This window comes from Elgaria multicarinata, chromosome 3 (assembly GCF_023053635.1).
Source record: "Elgaria multicarinata webbii isolate HBS135686 ecotype San Diego chromosome 3, rElgMul1.1.pri, whole genome shotgun sequence".
Taxonomy (NCBI): Eukaryota; Metazoa; Chordata; class Lepidosauria; order Squamata; family Anguidae; genus Elgaria; species Elgaria multicarinata.
In genome coordinates, this window is record NC_086173.1 from 95,098,154 (window position 1) to 95,118,451 (window position 20,298).

The following is a 20,298-nucleotide window of genomic DNA, read 5'->3' on the forward strand; positions in this document are numbered from 1 at the left end:
CCTTCTTCTCCAGCACCCTAACAGGAAAGATGGAAAGCTTTTTGGTTCCCATTGCCAATCACCATAGACAGACAAAGAGTGAAAGAGAGAACGGGACCCTAGGATATCATGATACTTGCTCAATTGGTTCATTTCACTTCCCATCAAGGCCAGCCCAAGACATTTTGCTTGGCCTTAAACAGCAGCAAATGCCCACCAGCTGCCAAGTCAAGGTGCATAGTGTCTAAAGCCAGCCAAGTTGTTTTGGTACATGAGGCACCTCTCCCCATCCCTGGCAACAGAAATAGAATAATAACAAAGTAAATAACTAACAATTTGCTGCCCTTTTATGACACCCCAACTCTGCTGCCAGAGGCAACTGCCTTACTCTGCCTCATGGTAGGGCTGGGCCTGCTTCCCATTACAGTCAATGGAAATATTCCCATTGATTGTCTTTAAAACAAACAATACCTCTTGGGTTCTTTAGGGATCAATGCAGTCAGGCTTTTGTTTGCAAATCATCATGGCCAGCTGTTAGTCTTTCGTTACAAAGGGTTTGGCCTACTGCAAATTTCACAGGTTTAAACATGAAAAATCCTCCTAGAATCAAAAGACATTGCAAGTGACCAATATTGGGGTGTGTGAGATCAAGAGTGGGCTTTTGACTGCAGGAATGGAAGAATACAAATGGCTTAATTGTATCTGTCAGGTTATCTGGGCACCCCGCCCCAAAAGCCAGTAAAGCTGGGGCAATGGTGTTTTGCACTGAATAATTGATTTTCCATTTAATACAGCACAGTAGGACCTCAAAAGAATTTCTCCCAAAGTCAGAACTGAAGATGTTGAAGCCCCACCACTGTGCATGCTCATACACCAAGTTTACTAACACTAGAGTCAATGTAAGCTTAATTGCAGCAATATCAGCTTCACTAGCTACAAATGAGAGCAAGCAGATGTAATTCCCTCTCCTTGTTCACTTCCTCCCCTTCTCTTCTTGCATCTACTATGCTTACTTAACCTCTAGATACCTACATTTTTAAGGCCCAGCTAAATAACAATAATGAACAAACAGAGTCAACAGTGTGGTATCTAATCACCTGTCTGTTGTGTTTAACATCAGCAGTCCTTTTGCTGACGTGCAAAACAGCCTTAGGCTTGTGACGCTGTAGGGGCTAACTTCAGTGTCTTAGCACCAAGCTATTATCAAGGCCACGGTACATATTGAGATGGAGAGTTGAAAATGGAAACGGTGAAGAGACACAAAATGAGCTTCCTTACTATTTGAACCCCATTGCCATGAAGCATATATAGCACATATAGAATAGCATCTCATAACACTTCAACCCAATGGGGTCATTCCATGAAGCTGATTGGTGGGAGATTCAGGACAGATAAAAGGAAGTCCTTCACACAGTGCATAGTTAAACAACAGAACTCAATACCACAAGATGTAGTGATGGCCACCAATTTGGTGACCATATGAAGAGGAGGACAGGGCTCCTGTATCTTTAACAGTTGTATAGAAAAAGGAATTTCAGCAGGTGTCACTTGTAGGCATGCAGCACCTGGTGAAATACTCTCTTCATTACAACTGTTAAAGCTGCAGGAGCTATACTAGAGTGACCAGATACAAAAGAGGGCAGGGCTCCTGTAGCCTTAACTGTTGTGATGAAGAGGGAATTTCACGAGGTGCTGCATACATACAAATGACACCTACTGAAATTCACTTTCTACATAACTGTTAAAGATACAGGAGCCCTATCCTCCTTTCCATATGGTCACCCTAGGTTAGACAATTTCCTGGAGGAGAAGACTACCAAGTGCTGCTAGTCCTGTTATCTATGTGCCATCTCTAGTATCAGAGACAGTAAGCCTATAGATACTAGTTGCTGGGAAACATGGATGGGAAGGTGCTATTGCACCTGTGTCCTGGTTGTGGGTTCCTGGTCGACAGCTAGTTGGCCACTGTTTGAACAGAATGCTGGACTAGATGGACCCTTGGTCTGATCCAGCATGACTCCTTTTATGTACTTATGAGAGTCATACATTGCTGGAAATGGTAGAGAGTCACAAAAGAAGCCTCCTTACTTTTTGAACCTCATGTCATGAACCACATATAGAAAGCTTGCCATGACTTCTACATCTCTCTTGTAGGGTTGCCAACCAGCTAGAAGGAGACAGGGGAACAGCCTGGTCTCTGCTACTGCCTACTGTACTTTTAGCAAAGCTTAGACACACAGAAGTCAGTAGGCAAAGCTATTCATAGCATGGAGCTAAATATTATGACCTGAAGATCAAACTGCTATTAAAGGGACAGCTATCTGAAATGGTTTAAAAGTTGGCAACTCAGCCTGTAACCCATCCATATAGTGGTGGGTAGTCCTGAAATTAGTACCTTCTTTTGCAGATAAACATACAGAATAAAAATGCAAGTTAATTCTGATAGCATGTTTGGCCAAATGCAAGTCCACCCCCAATTTTAAATTCTTTACCGCTAGCCATTTTATGAACAACATCAAAAAACACGCAAGTGCCAGGAAGTGCCACAGCCACAGAGCCCAAGCTGTATATGCAAGAGGTCCCAGGTTCAATCCCTGACATCTTCAGGTAGTCCTAGGGGGGGAAACCCTGCCTGAAACACTGGAGAGCTGTTACAATATAGCATTGTTGGTGCTATATAAATAAATAAATAAATAAATAAATAAACAAACAACAACAACAACAGGCTAGAAGGACCAGTGGTCTGACTCAGAATAAGGCAGCTTCCTATAGACTTACCGAAGCTCCAGAAGATGTTAGTTTACACCAACCCACATTATATATGCAACAGTGGTGAGAATGTCCACCCAAAAAGTGTTTAACATCTGCACGCAAGTACTGTGAAAATTAGATCCTATTCACACCACCATTTTGAGCATCATTGTTCTTTCATCCCAAATTGTGTAATGCACACGGTTGAAGCCATGCAAAATCCCAGAGCATACAAAACTACAGTGTGTAGCTTCAGTGAAACTCAGGCAAAAATAAATAAAGTGATCAGCCTTGCTTGCGCATGGAGATCATGCAAACTGGTCCTTACTGCCTGTTTATCAAGCTGACATTACATGACTAAACTTGCCATTTCAAACAAAAAGAGGGAGAGGGCCGTGTGAACATACCCTTTAATCTTTAATACTAAAAGAGGATGTGTACCTGTCTCTCTATCAGCACCTAGACACCTGAAACCTGGCATGCTTACTAAGGGCACCCTAGGAGTGTGCACCTTGGGGTAATTTGTTTTTTTACAAATACCTTCATTTAACTGTCTGTGGTTGGAGCCTGCAGTAGCATCTTTAGCCACCAGGGGCAGATTTCCTGAACCGGCACATAGCTTTGCAGTCCATACAGTTTGAGGTTATGGTAGATTAGTAGGCCAAGCAGAGTTATATTTGCCTTCCCCCTCATCCCTGCAGGGCAATGGGGGTGTACATACCCTCCTTCGGGGGCCTATGGAGTGCCCCGTGGCAGGGAACAGGGTGGGCACAATGGAACCAACTCTGACAGTTGTGTAAATTTGTTTGAAGGCTTTGCTGTATCAAATTCAGGGCTAATCCAGCTCATGCAAAGATATTTGCTATCACTAGTACTAGAATATGACAGATATGTAACTTCCTAAGGACCTTGGGTGAGCAGCTGCCTACTAACCTTCCTTTGTCCCATTACCAAGGCCAAAAATGTGTATACTAGACTTAGGCCTGTGAGCCTCCAGCTGTGATGAAGGGTCTGGGAAACCAAGGAAAAGGTTGGTTGCCACATACCAAGATACACAGAATTCGACTCAATATCTTGGTTCTCAGTTGTTGTCTCTTATGACTTTACCTTTTCCCTCAAATATATTGAGCACTATGCAACAATGTAATCTACATATAGCAAAGCTGTTGGCTTCAAGTCACCGTCTGTGCTCACAAGCCATGGTTGAAAATATATACAATGTTGGTTTCAAAAAGGAAGCCCGAACAGTTCAGGTCTCAGCCCTTTGCAGCTGCCAGAAACACAGGTTCCTCTACCGGAAAGCGCTAAAATATTGCTCCTCTTCCGAAAGCTTATTTTGTACACATTAAACAAAAAACACTTTTTAAATCAAATTTTCCAAATACTTTTTTCTCATACTGTGTTTCTGAAATGCAGATTTCTGGTGGGATACTGATCCCAAAACATTCTGCAGAGTTCTGAATGCCAGTTACAAAGGGATATCACCATAAAAAATTAAAAAGAAATGAAGTGAAGTGAAAGTCCCTGGGTATAAAGTTAGACTATTGCAGAACTAAAAATAATTTTGCAAATGTACACCATAACCCACATGGGTAAAGAAACAAATAACCATGTGATGAGATGTTTTTTGTTTACTTCCTCTGCAGTTTTAACTTTGTGGATGGCACACTGAGATCACAGGCTTATAGAAAGGGCCTCAGATTCAGACTTTCTTCTGCTCAAGGGATATTCCCACCCATGAAATGGGGGAGGTGAGTTTTGCCAATGCACCCCCCACCCCGCATCACCTTCATATAATCTGCTACAGAGTGTTGGGGAACCTTCTACAAGGGATGAGAGTGGGGATCAGGAGTGAGTGAATTGCCTCCCCACCCCCAATTCTACCAACAAATTGCCCATGGATCAAAAGCCTCCCATGGACAGGGAGTCCTTCTATTTGCAGAAGGCTAATAGGGTCCAACACAGAAGGCTAATAGGGTCCAAGCCACAAAGATGTGTTAAAGACAGCCTGATCCATCCCTCTTTCTCTCAGTTGGGTCAACCATAGGTCACCCATCCTGATTTATTTTCAATTCACAGTTTTGGATACACAACTGAGATAGGCTTTCCAAAATCCCTTGTTTATTTGTAATCACAACTAACTTGTTTCCATTGGTTTCAGTAGGATGTAGTAACAGCTACCTTCTGCTGGATTGGAGCCCACATTTGCATACTATCTACATGAGTGAGTTTTAGATTCTTTGTACCATTACTCCTGAGAACCATTTGACTAAAAGGTGCAGTATGAACCTTCAGAAATAAATAAATAAATAAATACTCCACCGTTATTTCTTCTCAATTATGTTATTATATTTAAATCCCACCTTTTTATTTCTTTCAAGGAATCTAAGGAAGCTTACATAGTCCTCGTCTTCATTTTATCCTCACAACAACCCTATGAGGTAGGTCAGGCTAAGAGTTTATTTAATTTATTTATTTATTATTGCATTTATATCCTGCCTTTTTTCCTCCAAGGAACCCAAGGCGGAGTACATAATCATCATCATCCTCTCCATTTTATCCTCACAACAACAACCCTGTGAGGTGGGTTGGGCTGAGAGTGTGTGACTGGCCCAAAGTCACCCAGTGGATTTCCATGGCTGAGTGGGGACTAGAACCTGGATCTCCTGAGTCCCAGTCCAACACTTTAGCCGCTACACCACACTGGCTCTCACTTTCTTAGTGACTGGCACAAAGTCACTCAGTGAGCTTCCTGGGTAAGTGGGGACTAGAACCCTGGTCTTCCAAGTCCCAGTCCAACTCTCTAACCCCTACACCACACTGACTCTCTTGAGGGGATCTAAAAGTAAACAGATCAGTGAATTCTTAGATAAATGGAAGTGTTTTATGTGCAAGACTACTTCTATATATTTACAAATGAAGAAGGTAATCATAATACACAATAATAAGAGTTTGGACTATTGCACCCAACTGGGCATATTTTGGTATACCTATGAAAAAAAGGCTGTAATGTTTTAGATTAAAATAATTTCCCCTTACAATATTCAATTAGTCACAAATGCCCCACAAATGCTCAACAGCACTAAACCAAAAGGTGCTCATTATTGTTCTCGTTCTACTGCCCCTGACATGCCAGCCCGCTTATAGTCATGAATTCACATGAATTAAATAAAATCCTCCCCTGCCCCCAGCCCTAATATGTTCATTTTGAATGCTTCTCAAACATTTGCAGGGAAACAACTCTAGCGTAAATATCCCAGAACAAATGGCTGTATATTATACAGGAGGGAGCAGTTGGGATGCCAGACTGGGAAAGCACTAGGGCCATCTGGCCCAGGCAGTCTCTCCAAAATCCTCAGCTTTGTTTTCACCCCCAGACTCCAAACAACACATTTTCCACTGTGATGAGTTTACATTTTCCCAAACATGCAGGCCCTGATCATGCATGCAAATTTCAGGCTTCAGCATTCTTCTCCTTATGAGGAAATTAAAATCACCTGCACTTTCTGACATGTAACTAAAGGGACACCGGAGCTGCTAAAACCTGGCTCGACTGCAAACTTCCGATCATTTCAAAGACACATTGTGCTCCGTAGCTCAGATTCAGCCGAGTCCTTTCTGAACGGATTCATAATATTTTAATCACATACGTGCCGGTTACAGAACTCTGTGATGGACTGAGCAGAGAGCTGGTTGAATATCTCTGTGCCCCTGGCACAGCAGCATCAAGCCACAAGTTGTATCACCAATGATTTGCTTGATACAGCTTCTAGGAATGCCTTACAGGTCTCCTGAAATCAGCTGGATGCAAGCCCATGTAGTGCTTTAAGACTGAATTGCAAAGAACTCTTATTTCCAGCACCAAAGAGTTTAATCTAATATTTAGACTTTTTCTATGAGTGGTATTTGCATATACATCATTGCAGTGCTGAGATGCACAGACAGTGTCTAGTTTTAAATCTCTGACATGCCCAAAGCCCAGTATGATATTGACAGACAGTGTGATATGTTCACACACTGGATCCCTGACAAATGTTAAAACTTCACTCACCCTGGCAAGAGTTTCAAGACCTTTTCACATGTTTAGGGCAAGGGACATAAGATCAGGCATTGGTTTATATGCACATACAAACACTGAATTAAGACCCATAAGCCTAAATCAGCTCTAATTGAAAACAATGTCAAAACTCTGATCTGAATCAAATTATTAACAATACCATGATGTGCTATAGTTTCTATTGTAAAATGAAAGAGTACAAAATATAGGGAACCACTTATTCAGGTACTACAGACCAATTTTAACCTACAATGCTTACGTATGAGTAAACTATTTCAAGATTTCTTCCTGAAACATAGTCTTGTCTATTTTTAGGCTTCACTTTGTTGTAAATGCACAGCTAATGTTTGGATAATATCCATGACTTACAAAACACTATTATGACCTGCATTATTTTTAGACCGCTCACACCAACCAACTTTCCATGAGTTTCGTTTAGACAGTCTAAGGCACAATACCATCCAGAGAGAACAAGAGATGATGATGATGATGATGATGATGATGTAAGAATACAACTGAACCTAAATAATAAAGTGATTGCAAACACTTTGGGTAAGAAACAAACATATCCACTTATGGAGAAAGGTTAAGCTAATTTACTGAATCAAATGGTTTTACAGTTCAGTTATGTACATTTTAGCGCATGCCTGTGACATCACCACTACAGATTTAAAAATAAAAACCAGTCATTCCCTTTATTACAGATAGCGTCTCTCTACTGGAATATTCCTAGAGGCAAAAAGGGCAAGCTATCCAAGCATTAATATTTGCGGGTATTTTAAAAAGATTAAAAAAAAACATGTCTGTGCAACAGTGACTGCAGTCTAGGAAAGCCACTGTTGATGAATACATGCGCACAAGTCTCCAGCTGACACCACACCATTAAAACATGCATGCTCCTGCCACAGTTTCATTTAGAAGTTGTCATTCCATTATCCAATTTGTTCTGAGACTTTTGTACTGGAATATGACCCCTCTAAGTGTGTGTGTGTGTGTGTGTGTGTGTGTGTGTGTGTGTGTATATATATATATATATATATATATATATATATATATTCCATTAAATATTGAAGAAATTTTAAACCAGGCTTTGCACAATTTAATTACAAGCTGAAAGTTACTCGAGAATCTCCTTTATTATTCACACTCTGTGCTAAACCTTAAGTGATGTCTCCACATTCGGACACATTGGCGTGCAGTGTAGCACTGACCTCCTTTACTGAGGGCTGGATTAACTAGAGTACAAAACCTCCCAAACAAATTTGGTTCGAGTGGAAATCTAGCAAGCATCTTTGCAATCCAGAAATAATAATCAGATCACAGTACAAACACTGATTCAGGTTTGTTTGTTTTAAATCTATCTGATACATGCTAATGTATCTTAGCATATACTTAAGAAGAAAACAAATGACACTACACATTTCACTATTTTTACATCTACCTCCAGATGAAGACTTACAAACATTTATTTATCAACTTTATTCCTCAGATCTGAATTTTGTCCTTTAAAACTGTTTTACTCTTCTCTCCCAGACCATTCCCCTCCTGAAAACTGTATTTTGTCCTGCTGTTAGGTTCAGATGCAAAATATATAATTTTAAAAAGTCCTCCTAAGGTGATAACAGATTATATCTGTAGAACAAACACTACAAATAAATGATAGCTGCAATCCTACACCCCGGCTGTTCAATTCTTACAGGAGCAAATGGAATTTAAGCAGCCTAAGCATGTGCAGGATTTCAGCCTATACCTCTTTTACTTTTCCTCAAGAAATCTCACTGGTGAAATTGACAAGAATGCAATCATAAGTAAAGTGCCTTGTTAAGGAAAGTGCTTTAAAGCTACAGAAACTTAAATAGTGGCTTTCCACTGGGGATCATAGTCAAGAAAGGGGGAAAACATTATCTCTTGCATGACTGTAATACAAAAGCTGTTCAATTATAATATTTAATGATATTTTTGTACAATCGACCATACAATATGCAACACCCCAAAACACTAGAAGGGCTTCTGTTTCTTTAAATATGTGCTCATAGATCAGTGTCAGCCAGTTCTGATTGCCACCTAGTACTTTTCAAGATTTTCTTTCAGTTTGTAATCTAGGGGAGCTGTTTCTCTTTCAGCTCCCCTAGATTATAAACTGCATTTCAAAAGAGTATCTTTTAATGAGCTTGATCTGAATAATGGAATTGTCTAACATAATTACTCCATTTCCCTCCTTTTTTTCTCCCCCCACCCCATTGTAAGGCAGCCATCAATAGCAGGAAAAGATGTTTAAGGAGCATCAAAGACAGTGTTCTAAAACAAACTCAACACTTTGACCTTTCAGCTTTGGTGTCAAAAAGCCACCAAAAACAAAGTCAAGCAATGAAAGTTTTAGAAGACAGAGTCTGAAACACTCAGAAGCTGGTTTATAAATATGTGTGTGAATGCTGATGATTATATCTGACCTTTAAAGTAGAGCAAAAAAACAAAACAAAAAAATACCACCAAAACTCCCAACCTTTTTCTGTAGAAAAACTAGAATCTGAATAGGACCACATACCAACTTTCAAAACATTAACATCAATACTAATCATCTCTGATTTTAAAGCCTTCTAATTCTAGCATGAATATATCTAAATATATATATATATATATATATATATATATATAATGAGATGCATTTAATTCAACCAGTACACAAAACATCACCGCACAATACTATGATTCAGGGAAACAAAATTATTTCCTTCTTTGGCTCATCAATATTTGTGTGTGCGTGTGCGCGCGCATATGGATGCATACATGCCTCTTTTTTTTTTTACCTGCAAATACAATTGCACAGCTCTGTGTGTACATACACTTGAGCCTTCTAAATTAAATGCCATGTTGAAAATTAACCTGCATCACAGGAGGGGGGGGGGTGCTCTGCATGTTACAGGTTAAAACTATGGTTATCTTTGAATGTAACATTTCTAAAATAATTACTTATGCTCCCTTCATTCGTTTTACTGCCTAGTCATACAGTGCAAATCTGTTGTGCTTTAATCCCTGTCCCGAAAAAACACGAACAGAATAATTGCAAATAAGCAAAGGATAAATATTTGCTACATTGGCTGGCTGCTGTTTGGTGCTCCTATGTTTATTTCCTGTTTCTTTTTCATTCGTATAATTAAAATGTTAGGAAGGTTGCGGAGAGGGTGGGGGGCGGGGAGAAATCCTATGATCTGAGAGCCTTCAGGGAGTATGAAGCTGCAATTTATTTATTTTTTAAACAGTTACTGCAGCTAATTACTAATTAAAATTTAGGATTTGGGGGACGCAAAAATTGCTCGCTCAGGAATAACTCTAGCCGCAACCCGATTTCAGTTGCTTATTTGGCCCTCGGCTATGGAAGAAGTGGGTGACAGCCACGGTGATCCTGTACCTTTAAGACCACGGGTTCGTTCACCCCGCCCTGGCTCCTGGCCAATCTAACACCGAGAGCAGGAGGCGCCTTTCCTATCTCAGCCAAACCCCGATTCATCGAGGTCTTTTGCCTTAACTGCGGGTCTCGCTTAAGACTTTTTTTTTATTTAAGCGCACTTCTTCATTCACTCCGTATTCTCATCGCTCCCTTTTTAGGTGGACATTTCTCCTTCTGAGGTTTTAAAGGCACAGGGAATTTGGGATGGGAAATCTCGGGATAGGATGGGACGGGGGGTTGCGGGGAGCACTGCATCCAGTCTTCCACTACTAGCAGGAGATGCGGCGCGCTCGGGAAACTCTTGCTTACGTTATCAAGATTCTTCTCTCTCTGCGCCCGGGGCAGGAAACTGGGTCTTTGGTACTAGTTTTAATCTGATTATAGAAACTTCACTCCACCGTTTAAGGCGGAATCCTTTTGCGCAGTTACTTGGAAGGAAGATCTATTGAACAAAGTGGGCTTTGCTTCTGAGTAAACTTGGCTAGGGTCGAATAGCACGTGATCTGGGGAAAGCGGGGACGACGATGACCCAGTTCCACCCCCACCCCCCACGCCCCTTGATCGGTGTCAGCCTGCCGGAGGGTCTGAGTCTTCCGGTAGCAAGAGGATCAGGATGGACGGCCTGTCTGCGCGCACAAAAGGAGCCTGCGTTACGCGGCTTGATCTCAGCGGCCTCTCTCGGAGCGCTGGCCCTGTCTTTCGTCGGCGCTGCCCTCGCCCAGCAAGCCTGGTGACCCAGACAGGCAACCAACTAAGCCACCCCGCCAACCGCCAGCCTCGGCTCCTTCCAACACGGCCTTTCGTCTTGGAGGGCAACCCAACCGCACCTCCCGCCCGCCTCTTGCCGAGTTCATTTGAAGAAGGAAAGATCGCAATGAATAAAGTCAGGAAGAACTTACTTGTTTTGTCATGGAGTCGATTAAGCGGACATAAAAATCCTGTTCTGTTCTTATACCTAAAAGCAGGAGAAGGGGTGGGGGGAATTAATCACTCGTCACTAAATTAAGAAATGCAGAAAATGACAACATGGACAGGTTTTTATTTTATTTCCTTGAACTTTCATTCGCTAATTACTTTGCTGTCCCGAAGCAGAAGAGAGGGGCCTTGGAACCTTCTTCTTATTATTCTTCTTATTCTTCTTCTTATTATATTATTATTATTATTATTATTATTATTATTATTATTATTATTATCAACTGGGGAATAGATAATTTGGGTGTTTGGGGACAATAAATTCTTAAAGGCAAGTGGACCCAGTTTCAGCTTTTTTCCTGTGTCCCCCCACCCCGATTCCCAGGCACTTTTGAGAAGCCTCTCATTTTGCTGGCATGCATTTAAAGGGGGTCGTAATCTCCTCCCCGCCCCTGTCCCATTTTGGACATCATCCCAGGGCCCTTTGCCCCCACCCAGCTCTCTCCTTGTGGGGATAACAGCTTCACTTCCCCTCCTGTCACAATCACACCCCTCCCTAGAACGGAAATTATTACAAGGGAAAGGGGGGTGATGTGTTTTGTTTTCAAGTTTGCTCCATTTTATTTGGGTTTGGCCGGCGATCGAAGCAGAATGTTGTGTCTGGCAAGTAAGAAACTTACAAGGCTAAGAAACAGCGTCGCTGAAGGGATCGCCACTGGGAGAAAGGCGGGCGGGGGCGGGGGTGGGGGCGGGGGGGAGAGAAAGCAAATGTTTCCTTCTGGTTCTTATGGGACAGGGGGAGAGGTTTTGCTCTGATCCATCCCCTGAAAGCATCCCCGCGCTTGGTCTGGTGGGGCGAGTGAGCGCCCACCCCTCCCCTTTTTCTTTTTTCACTTCCAGGAGTAAACAGTGGTCCTGAGCCAGGGAGATTAAGAGCCGCTGGGAGCTGTCAGGGCTAGGCAGCACAAGGAAAAGGGGCTCACCATTGCTGTAGAGGAGCTGCAGCCGGTAATGGATCCCGTTGTTGGTCTTTTCGCTGTTGGCTTCCTGAATTGAAAAGACAATAATAAAATAATGATAATCAGAAAACCTGGGGCCAGGGGGCAACAGAGGGGGAGCCCGAAGTCTCACATGAGGGCCCGCCTAGGGAGGGGGCACACCTAGAGGTCACGGATGCAATGGAAGCGGGTTTGCACTGGCATGAAAACGACAAACTCTTTAAAGGCAGGGGGTTGTTGAGCGGAGAACTGGGCAAAAGCAACTCTGCCAGCGTTTGGTGGCAGGAGAATCGTACTGAGTTGATTGAAGCAGGCAGGGCTTTTAAGGGATTTCGCGATGGAAAGAACAGCCCCAGAGCCTGCAGAAGCGGCAGACGCAGGCAGGGCTTTTAAGGGATGCAGATGAGAAATTGCTCTCTCCTCGGTGGCGGGGAGGGCTGCGATCTGCAGGTAAGACAATCACAGCCCTTTCTTTCGCCTCCCCCTCCCCAAACACACACCTTTCACACGTGCACTTACTTTCTCCTTCTCCACGAAGCCCACGAAAGCGGTGCGCTCGATCTCCACGGGCTGCCCCTGCCGGTCGTACAGAGCCAGCACGAAGTGGAAGAAGTTGGATTTCCTCAAGTTGGAAGGCGGCTGCTTCTCGAAATGAGCCCGGGCCAGGCCCACCCCGCTGCGGCCAAAGGAGTCCGAGTTAGAGAGAGTGTGACAGGCAGCGATTCCCCCCTACACACACACACACACACACACACACACACACCCGTTCGCTTTCATTCCCTTTCCAGGGGGTCTCTAGTCGTGCTGCCTTTCCATCCCTCGGGTCATCCACACTGGAGATGGGCGTTAAGAGTCAAGGAAATCGGAGCTAGCCGGGATGGAGCCCTGGAAGTCCAGGGTCAGGCTCTAACAAGGGACTTTCGGGTCAAGGCACAGGGCCCCTCGTGTCAATTTCAGGCTCGGAGGGCAGGTCCCAGCCCCCACCATCTCCAGATCTACCATCCAATATTCCTGAAACCGACTAGTCCGAAGAAAGAAGCAGGTGGTTCTGTTCTACAGGGAGGCAAACTTATGGATTCCACTCTATTAGTGCCCTTCTTCTGCCCACTTCCATCTACCCCGAAGGGTCGCCTGACACCCCGGAAGCAAAAAAGAGAAACTATCCTTTCCAAGCTATGGTGATGATATAATTTACAACAAAAGCCAGTTACAAACTTATTTCACTCCTGAACTTTCTTGCTTCACTTTCTAAGAGCCACCAGGCTACACCGTAGGCTGCTTGAGCTGGCTGAGATTCTGATGTTTCCTTTCAAAGTGTTGTTGCTCTTTAGCAGTTCCCTCGGATCTGGCCTGAGCTGTCAATAAATCCACCATGTGCCCATCTCTTTTCGCTTGAACATTCAGAGCGACTCTAATTCCGGCATCTCCCCCCCCTCTTTTATTTGTGATGGTAAACATCCTAGAACCAGCTGCGTAGAAAACTTTCAATATTTTAACCTTTGCGTTGTCCCTACAGAACTTTCCCTTCCTGAGAGAGAGCTGGGGGGTGGGGAGGAGGCGGGAGAGGGAGGAATGAAGTGAAATAAACCAGAAGATGTCAACATTAAAATTGAGAGTTGTCGATTGGTTCCGGCTACATAGTCGAAGATGCGCCTCGGGTCCCTGCCTTACTTGGTAGTAAGCCCCACGGGCTTACTTCCGAGTAAACGTGGACAGGAAGGCGCTGAAAGGTTTTTTTTTAAGATGACCTGGCGTGGCTTTGCTAAATGCAATGCTGGAGGAAGCATAACAGTGGGGAGAGGATGGGGGGGGGGAGAGAGGTGTTGTTGTTGTTTACAAACAAATATATAGATCGCACGGTTCTGGAGAGGTTCTGTATAAGCGACAGAGGCTGAAGAAGCAAATCTGCTTTATATACCCGTGAAAGTTACTTGCCTGTTGCAACTCACAAAAAAGGTGAGGCTTTAGGGAGGGGGCGTGAGGGAGAGAAAAACGCATCAATGGGTACCGATTCTGAGCAGAGAACTTCGCACTAGCACTTATTTCTTCTGGAGTGAGTCTGTATGATGTAGAGGGACAGCAAGCAGTAAATTACTATTAGGCACAGCCTTGTACTGCTTTTTGATGGGAAAGTGGTGGGTGGGTGGGTGTGGGTGGGTGAGCTTCGGGAGCGAAAACCTATTTGGCTGGATCCCTGAAAACCGCCGCGGGCTTCGGGAGCCAAAAACTGAAAGTTGGAGCGACCGGCATGAAACATGCCTCGGACAAGGAGAAAGGAAGAAAGACACTCTCCCCCCACCCCTCGCCAAAAGTCAATCGGAAATCATCTGAGCCGATAGCGGCGCTTTGCAAAACCTCTGCTGCTCCGAACCCGAATACAAAAAACAAAACCAAAAACCAGCCATCCGGGGCGAGGAGGTGTCGCGGCAGGAACGCGCTGCCTCTGCGCCGCCAGACCTGAGGCCGGCTGGAGCTCTCTGGGACCGAGGGACGGGAAGTGGAAGCGGGGAGCGAGGGATGCTGCGGGCAGCTACGTACCTCTGCGCGGCGGTGTTGGCGTCCAGGACGCCGGCTCCTTGCATCCAGGTCCTGACCGCGTTCATGCCCGCGCCGAGGGGCTCTTCCTTCATGCTGCTCCCACTCCTCTGAATGCTTTCCTGAATCCCAAACATGAATCAAAACGAGCACAGCCCTCCCTTCGTCGTGAAAAACGAAACGGGACACAACGACACAGAACACAACGACAAAGAAGAGTGCGGGTAAGGATAAAATCGCCAGGGAGTTTGGGGGTTTGGTTCGGTTCTCTCTCTTCTCTCTCTCTCTCTTTCTCTCTGGAACGGCTGTTGGAATCAAAGCAAATCAGAGAAAATCAAACACAGACATTGAAGGGGAGAAGAAAAAGAAGAAGGGGGGAAAAAAGAAGAAGGGAGAATCCAAAGTGGAACAAAAATCCCACCCTCGGGGTTGGCCGCTGATGCTCTTGGCCGCCTGATGAGCTTGTTCTTTTCGAGGGTGTGGGGCGGCGGGGTGGCCTGACAGATATATTTTTAAAAAAAGAAGAAGAAAAAAAGATTATGATTATTGTTTGTTCGCTGGCAGGGATCACAACACGAAGCCGGAGGACGAAGCCGCGGTCCCTCCTGTGCTGAAGTCACCCCCTTTTGGATTGCCGAAGAAAGAAGGCAGTTTAAGAAACAATAGGATCAACTGGAGCGGCGGCTTCTGCGGCGGCGGCGGCGGCGGCGGCGCCCTTGGCTACATCAAGTGTCATTTTCCAGTGACAAGAGCGTGGCAAGTTTGCTGTCTCTGGTGCGCTCTTTCTTGGCGGCTTGGCTCTTGGCTCTTTCCCTTCAGCCAAAGATGTGTGCCTTTCCTTCTTTCCTTCCTTCCTTCTTTCTTTCTTTTCTCTCTCTCTCTCTCTGGCTTCTTCGCCTCCTCTCCTGCCTTTCTTCACCAACGCAGGAAGCTGGCTGGCTGCTGGAGAGAGAGAGAGAGAGAGGGGAGAGGAAGACACGCGGCGCGCGTACGCCGGGAAAGGTAAGCAGCAACACCCTGGGTAGATGGAGATCCTCTTGGCTGCTTTCCCCCTCCCCCCTCCGATCTCCCCCCGTTCAAACCGGAGTGATTTGCAGTCTTTCCCAATGGAATCCACTTTGACTATCCCCGCAGCTAAACACGAGCACAGCAGCCCCAATGGGCAGGGGGCGGCGCCCTGCCGGCCCGGGACCGCCCCCCTCTCTATTTGCATAGCGTCACCGCTTCCTCGACCACTCCGCGCTCTCCAATCGCCGGCGAGGAACGCCGAGCCTCGGCGGCAGCCGGCTCCACGGGACACGCCCCCTTCATTAGCATCTCTCCGCCCCGCTTTTCGCCAGGGAAGACCGGAGAAAGTTGCGATTGAACGCACAAGACGGCGCGGCCGGGAGGGAGGCATCGCGCCCGGGGAGGCAGGAGGCGAAGATCTCTCGGGGGAGGAAAGGGATTCAAGCCGGGTGACTTGCTGTTTGACAGCAGCACTTTTTGGGGTGGGTCGGTGGGTCTCGCTTTCCCTCTCCCCATTCGTGGGGAAAAACCGTCCCAAAGTTTGACACGGGTGTCAACCACTTCTTCCTCTCCTTCGATCAAATCGCTACCCCGAAAGGCTCTTTTTGGCACCGCGGATTAAAGAGCCACGATTCAACAGCCACGCACCAAAGTTGCGATGTGTTAAAAAAAAAAAGAGAAGAGAAGAAAAAAGATCGCGCAAAGGAAATAGCCACACGCGCTTAACGTGGGTGTAAAACGGACAAACCAGATCCAGTTCCAGGGGTGGGTGTGTTAGTTTGTTGCAGAAACAAAACAACGAAGAGGCTTGTGGCAACTTAAAGACTCACCAATTTATTCTGGCATCCACGTTCGTGGACATTGTCCACTTCAACAGATGCATGATCAAGGTCGCTCGTTAACTATTTTAGCACCCTAATTGAAGTGTGTTTCGCAGTCACCGCGATTTAACAGTCATTCCTCCAAAGATTACTTGTTAAAATTCGGTTGGTGATCTTAAATTCATACTGTGCACACCTCCGCACCCCACACCTCTAAAGAAGAAAGAAAGAGAGAGAGAGAGAGAGAGAAATCTTCTTTAAACACCGGTGTTTTTGCGATCTCCAATGACAGGTTCTTCAGATTGGCTATTTAAACAAAACAAAAAAAAGGGTGGAGCCCAACAAAATATTAAACCTTTCATTAATAAAGACGATTTTACTCACAGCTGTCATCCACCAAGTCGGTGTTCCTTTTAAAGAAAAGAAAAAGAACAAGAAACATCAGTACTGGTACATTTCATTCCAACAGCAGACGATTCTACAGTTTCCCCTGATTTTCAAGAGATTAATTTATTTATTTATTTTAAAAAATGAATCCGGTGAGGACATAAAGCAGAAGCATACAACCCGTCCGCCCAACACATATACACACATTATGGTAGTACTGTAACTGTATTAGTAATAACGTGTAGAGTAGTAACTTGTAACAAGAAATGGCCTGTGCGTATGTTTTTAATTAAAAAAAACTAATTCAGTCTCATAATTATTGAGATACTTCGCTGCGTTTTTAAAAAATGGAATCAACCATAAAGCATTCTCTCTTGCGTCTCCATCCACGTGGCCTCGAAAAATATAGCAGAAAGTCCATCTCTACCTCTCCTCATCTCAAAAGGACAGTAAAATGATTATTTCTCTCCCCATCGTACCCCCACTGCCATTATCAATAATCCAAGGGTGTCATTAGTTTTAAAAGTATCTAATGGGCTCATTTTATCCCTCTCCCAATCCGAGAAAGGTCGGAGGTGGCGAGGGCAGGGGGTGGAAGGAGAGGAAGAGGAGAAGGCGAGATCCTCTCCTGTGGGAAACGTTTCCCTCGAGTAGATCGATTTTCTTTTTCATATGGGAAGGTTATTGTTTTCCATCATTGCTATCTGTAGTGTAGGAAACACGTGCTCCGATTCGGGCGCTACGGTCCAACTGGAAAAGTGCACGTGGTAGATGAAACACAGCAACCCTCCCCCCCCCCCGATTTCTCCTTCCCTCGCTTGCTTCAAAGAGAGAGGGAGGGGAGAGAAGACCAAGAAAAAATTAAGATAAACCCATTGGCATGGGGTGGGATGAAATAATTTGCTAAAAGATGTTATACGAAAGTTTCTCTTTCACTCTGTCTTTCTCACATATACACCCTCTTCCCTTTCCCCACTCAAACACCACACGTGTCACATATCACTTTCCATGTCTTTCATTCTTTCTTTTCTTTCCACAAACACACACACGCGTGATACGCACAAGGGTCTCTCTCTCTCTCTCTCTCTCTCTCTCTCTCTCTCTCTCTCTCTCTCTCACACACACACACACACACACACACACACACACACACAGAGAGAGAGAGAGAGAGAGAGCGAGAGAGAGAGAGAGAGAGAGCGCGCAAAAATGTCCGCCGGCAGCATTCAGGAACCGAGTCACAACTGGAACTGTCTTAAGTCTCTTTACTTCGAATTTCCCACCCACTTTTACTACACTTCAATTTCGTATCTAAAAGGGATTGACCCACCCCCAATTTGAAATTTGTTTATGATTCCTAAAGCGAAAGTGGTGCTTGGAAAGCGGATCTTGACCAACCTGGCCATTCTTTCTTTAATGGTGTGGCAGAAAACAAACTCAGAGTATATCACACATTTTGCCCTTGCTGGGTGAATCAATGTACAGTTACGAAACCCAAACTGCTTGGCTCATTGCTGGCATGAGGACCCTCCGCTAGTCCTTTTCACAGAAGCAGCAGCTCTGGAAGAAAGTTTAATAACAGAATTCAGGGTAGTTTGTTTCTTCTTTTCTTTCTTTCTACATGTATAAATCTGTACAGGTGTTATGCCTACACTGCTCATGCTTGGCAGGTACAACACCTTTTTTAAAATGCACTTGTGTCAATAGATAGATAGATCAAGATCACGATCACACACAGAGACTTATAAATTGACTTCTAGGACAGCAGAACAAGGACCAACGTCATGGATGTGATTTCATTGATTTCAATGGGACTGTATCAAACGTCGATAGTTTTTCATTTGTACGTTTTGTAGGTATTTCAAAAGAAAGGGAACAGCATATATATAATATTGTATCTAAAAGCCTACAAGTTAAAGAGTCTTGCAAGAACAAAATTCAGTTTCATTTTGCCTGACATTGAAGTTTCTGTTTGTGAGAGCCAAGAAATCTAGAGAAGGAGAGTGCATTACTCTTCCTACACCACCAGAGTTCCACTGAGAGTACGCAAATAGAGACATCTACTATAAAGGGTTAATGTGGATTGCATGTGTATAAACATCAGTACCTTGCAGATTCACTTCAAGGCATGGAGAATGTGTACTAAATGACAGGGTCAACAAGATTTCACACATTACCTGGTCAATATAGATGCCTAACTGGTGTTGATTGATCACAAATAGTTCATACATTGCCTAGCAAATACGAATAGCTACCATGTAGAATTTGTACAGTGCTGGAGCATTGTTCATTCTCCTAGCTGACATGGTACACTTGGATACATTCTCTAATATCATTGGGAAACTATACATGGTGAGTCGGCAATGTAAGAATTGTCCCACCCACCCATACTGGCACTTTAGTCTCATTATCTATAACTTCAGGTGCATGAGAACAATCTCCTGTATTTATGTACATTCTCCATTCAACTCACATTAATCACATCTCATACACAACCAATTTCTCCAGCAAGAGATAGCATGGTTCAATTTTGCCTGCAAAACCCATTGCCTGACCTGTTAGCCTTCCCTAACTCCCAGATTTGTTGCAGTTACTTGACCGTGCAGGAAAGGTACTCTTCATATGCTTAAAAACACTCTCTTCTATAGTTGCAATGAAGTTGATTCCAATTTTTTTTCCAAACCTATCCTTTGCAAATTTGCTGTCACATATTCCCCAAGTACTTTCTGGAAGTTTGAATATTCTTGGACTATCTTTCAAACATTTTTGGTCTGCATTTGACACACAATGATATTTGATATAAATGTAATAATAATAGGTCAGTTGATATTTCACCATTTAATAATCAACATGCAATGGTATTTGATATTCATCATGTAATAGTATTTTATATTAGACTGCACTGATAGCTAATATTCAATGACATATTGAAAGCCAGTGTGGTGTAGTGGTTAGAGTGTTGTATTGGGACTTGAGAAATCCAGGTTCTAGTCCCCACTTGGCCATGAAGCCCACTGGGTGACTTTGGGCCAGTCATCAATTCTCAGCCTAACCTACTTCACAGGGTTGTTGTGAAGATAAAGTGGAGAGGAAGAAGATCATATACACTGCCTTGGGCTCCTTGGAGAAAAGGCGGGATATAAACATAACAAATAAATAAGGATGCTTCTTTTTATGAAATTCCTTTATTTCAGAGGGTTGTCTATACACACCAAAAGCACCGAGGTGGCTGCACGGTGTCACTGCATCGATTATATGATGCAGCAGCCACCTTGCAGACATTGTGGGACTTTCCTGCGAAGCGAAAAAGTCGGAACTTACCCAGGCTAGTTTCTCCGGAGCAAGGTGAGTATGGCGCATCTGCCATCTATCCTTGCTCCAGAGTTGCGGTGGAGGCATGGCCAG

At 44.2% G+C, this 20,298-nt stretch overlaps 1 protein-coding gene across 5 annotated transcripts in view; it reads right to left on the reverse strand.

Annotated features, from left to right (window-relative positions):
• EBF1 (EBF transcription factor 1) overlaps window positions 1-15,504 on the reverse strand; it is a 410,357-nt gene extending 394,853 nt beyond the window's left edge. For all 5 annotated transcript variants that reach the window (XM_063120931.1, XM_063120930.1, XM_063120929.1 and 2 more), the window contains exons 1-4: window positions 14,684-15,504; window positions 12,665-12,821; window positions 12,131-12,194; window positions 11,135-11,190 (exon numbers count right to left, since the gene is read on the reverse strand). In XM_063120931.1, the coding sequence (XP_062977001.1) occupies window positions 11,135-11,190; window positions 12,131-12,194; window positions 12,665-12,821; window positions 14,684-14,817 (411 nt within the window). In that variant the 5' untranslated portion in view covers window positions 14,818-15,504. The remainder of the gene's footprint in view (window positions 1-11,134; window positions 11,191-12,130; window positions 12,195-12,664; window positions 12,822-14,683) is intronic.
• Window positions 15,505-20,298: the final 4,794 nt, after the last annotated feature.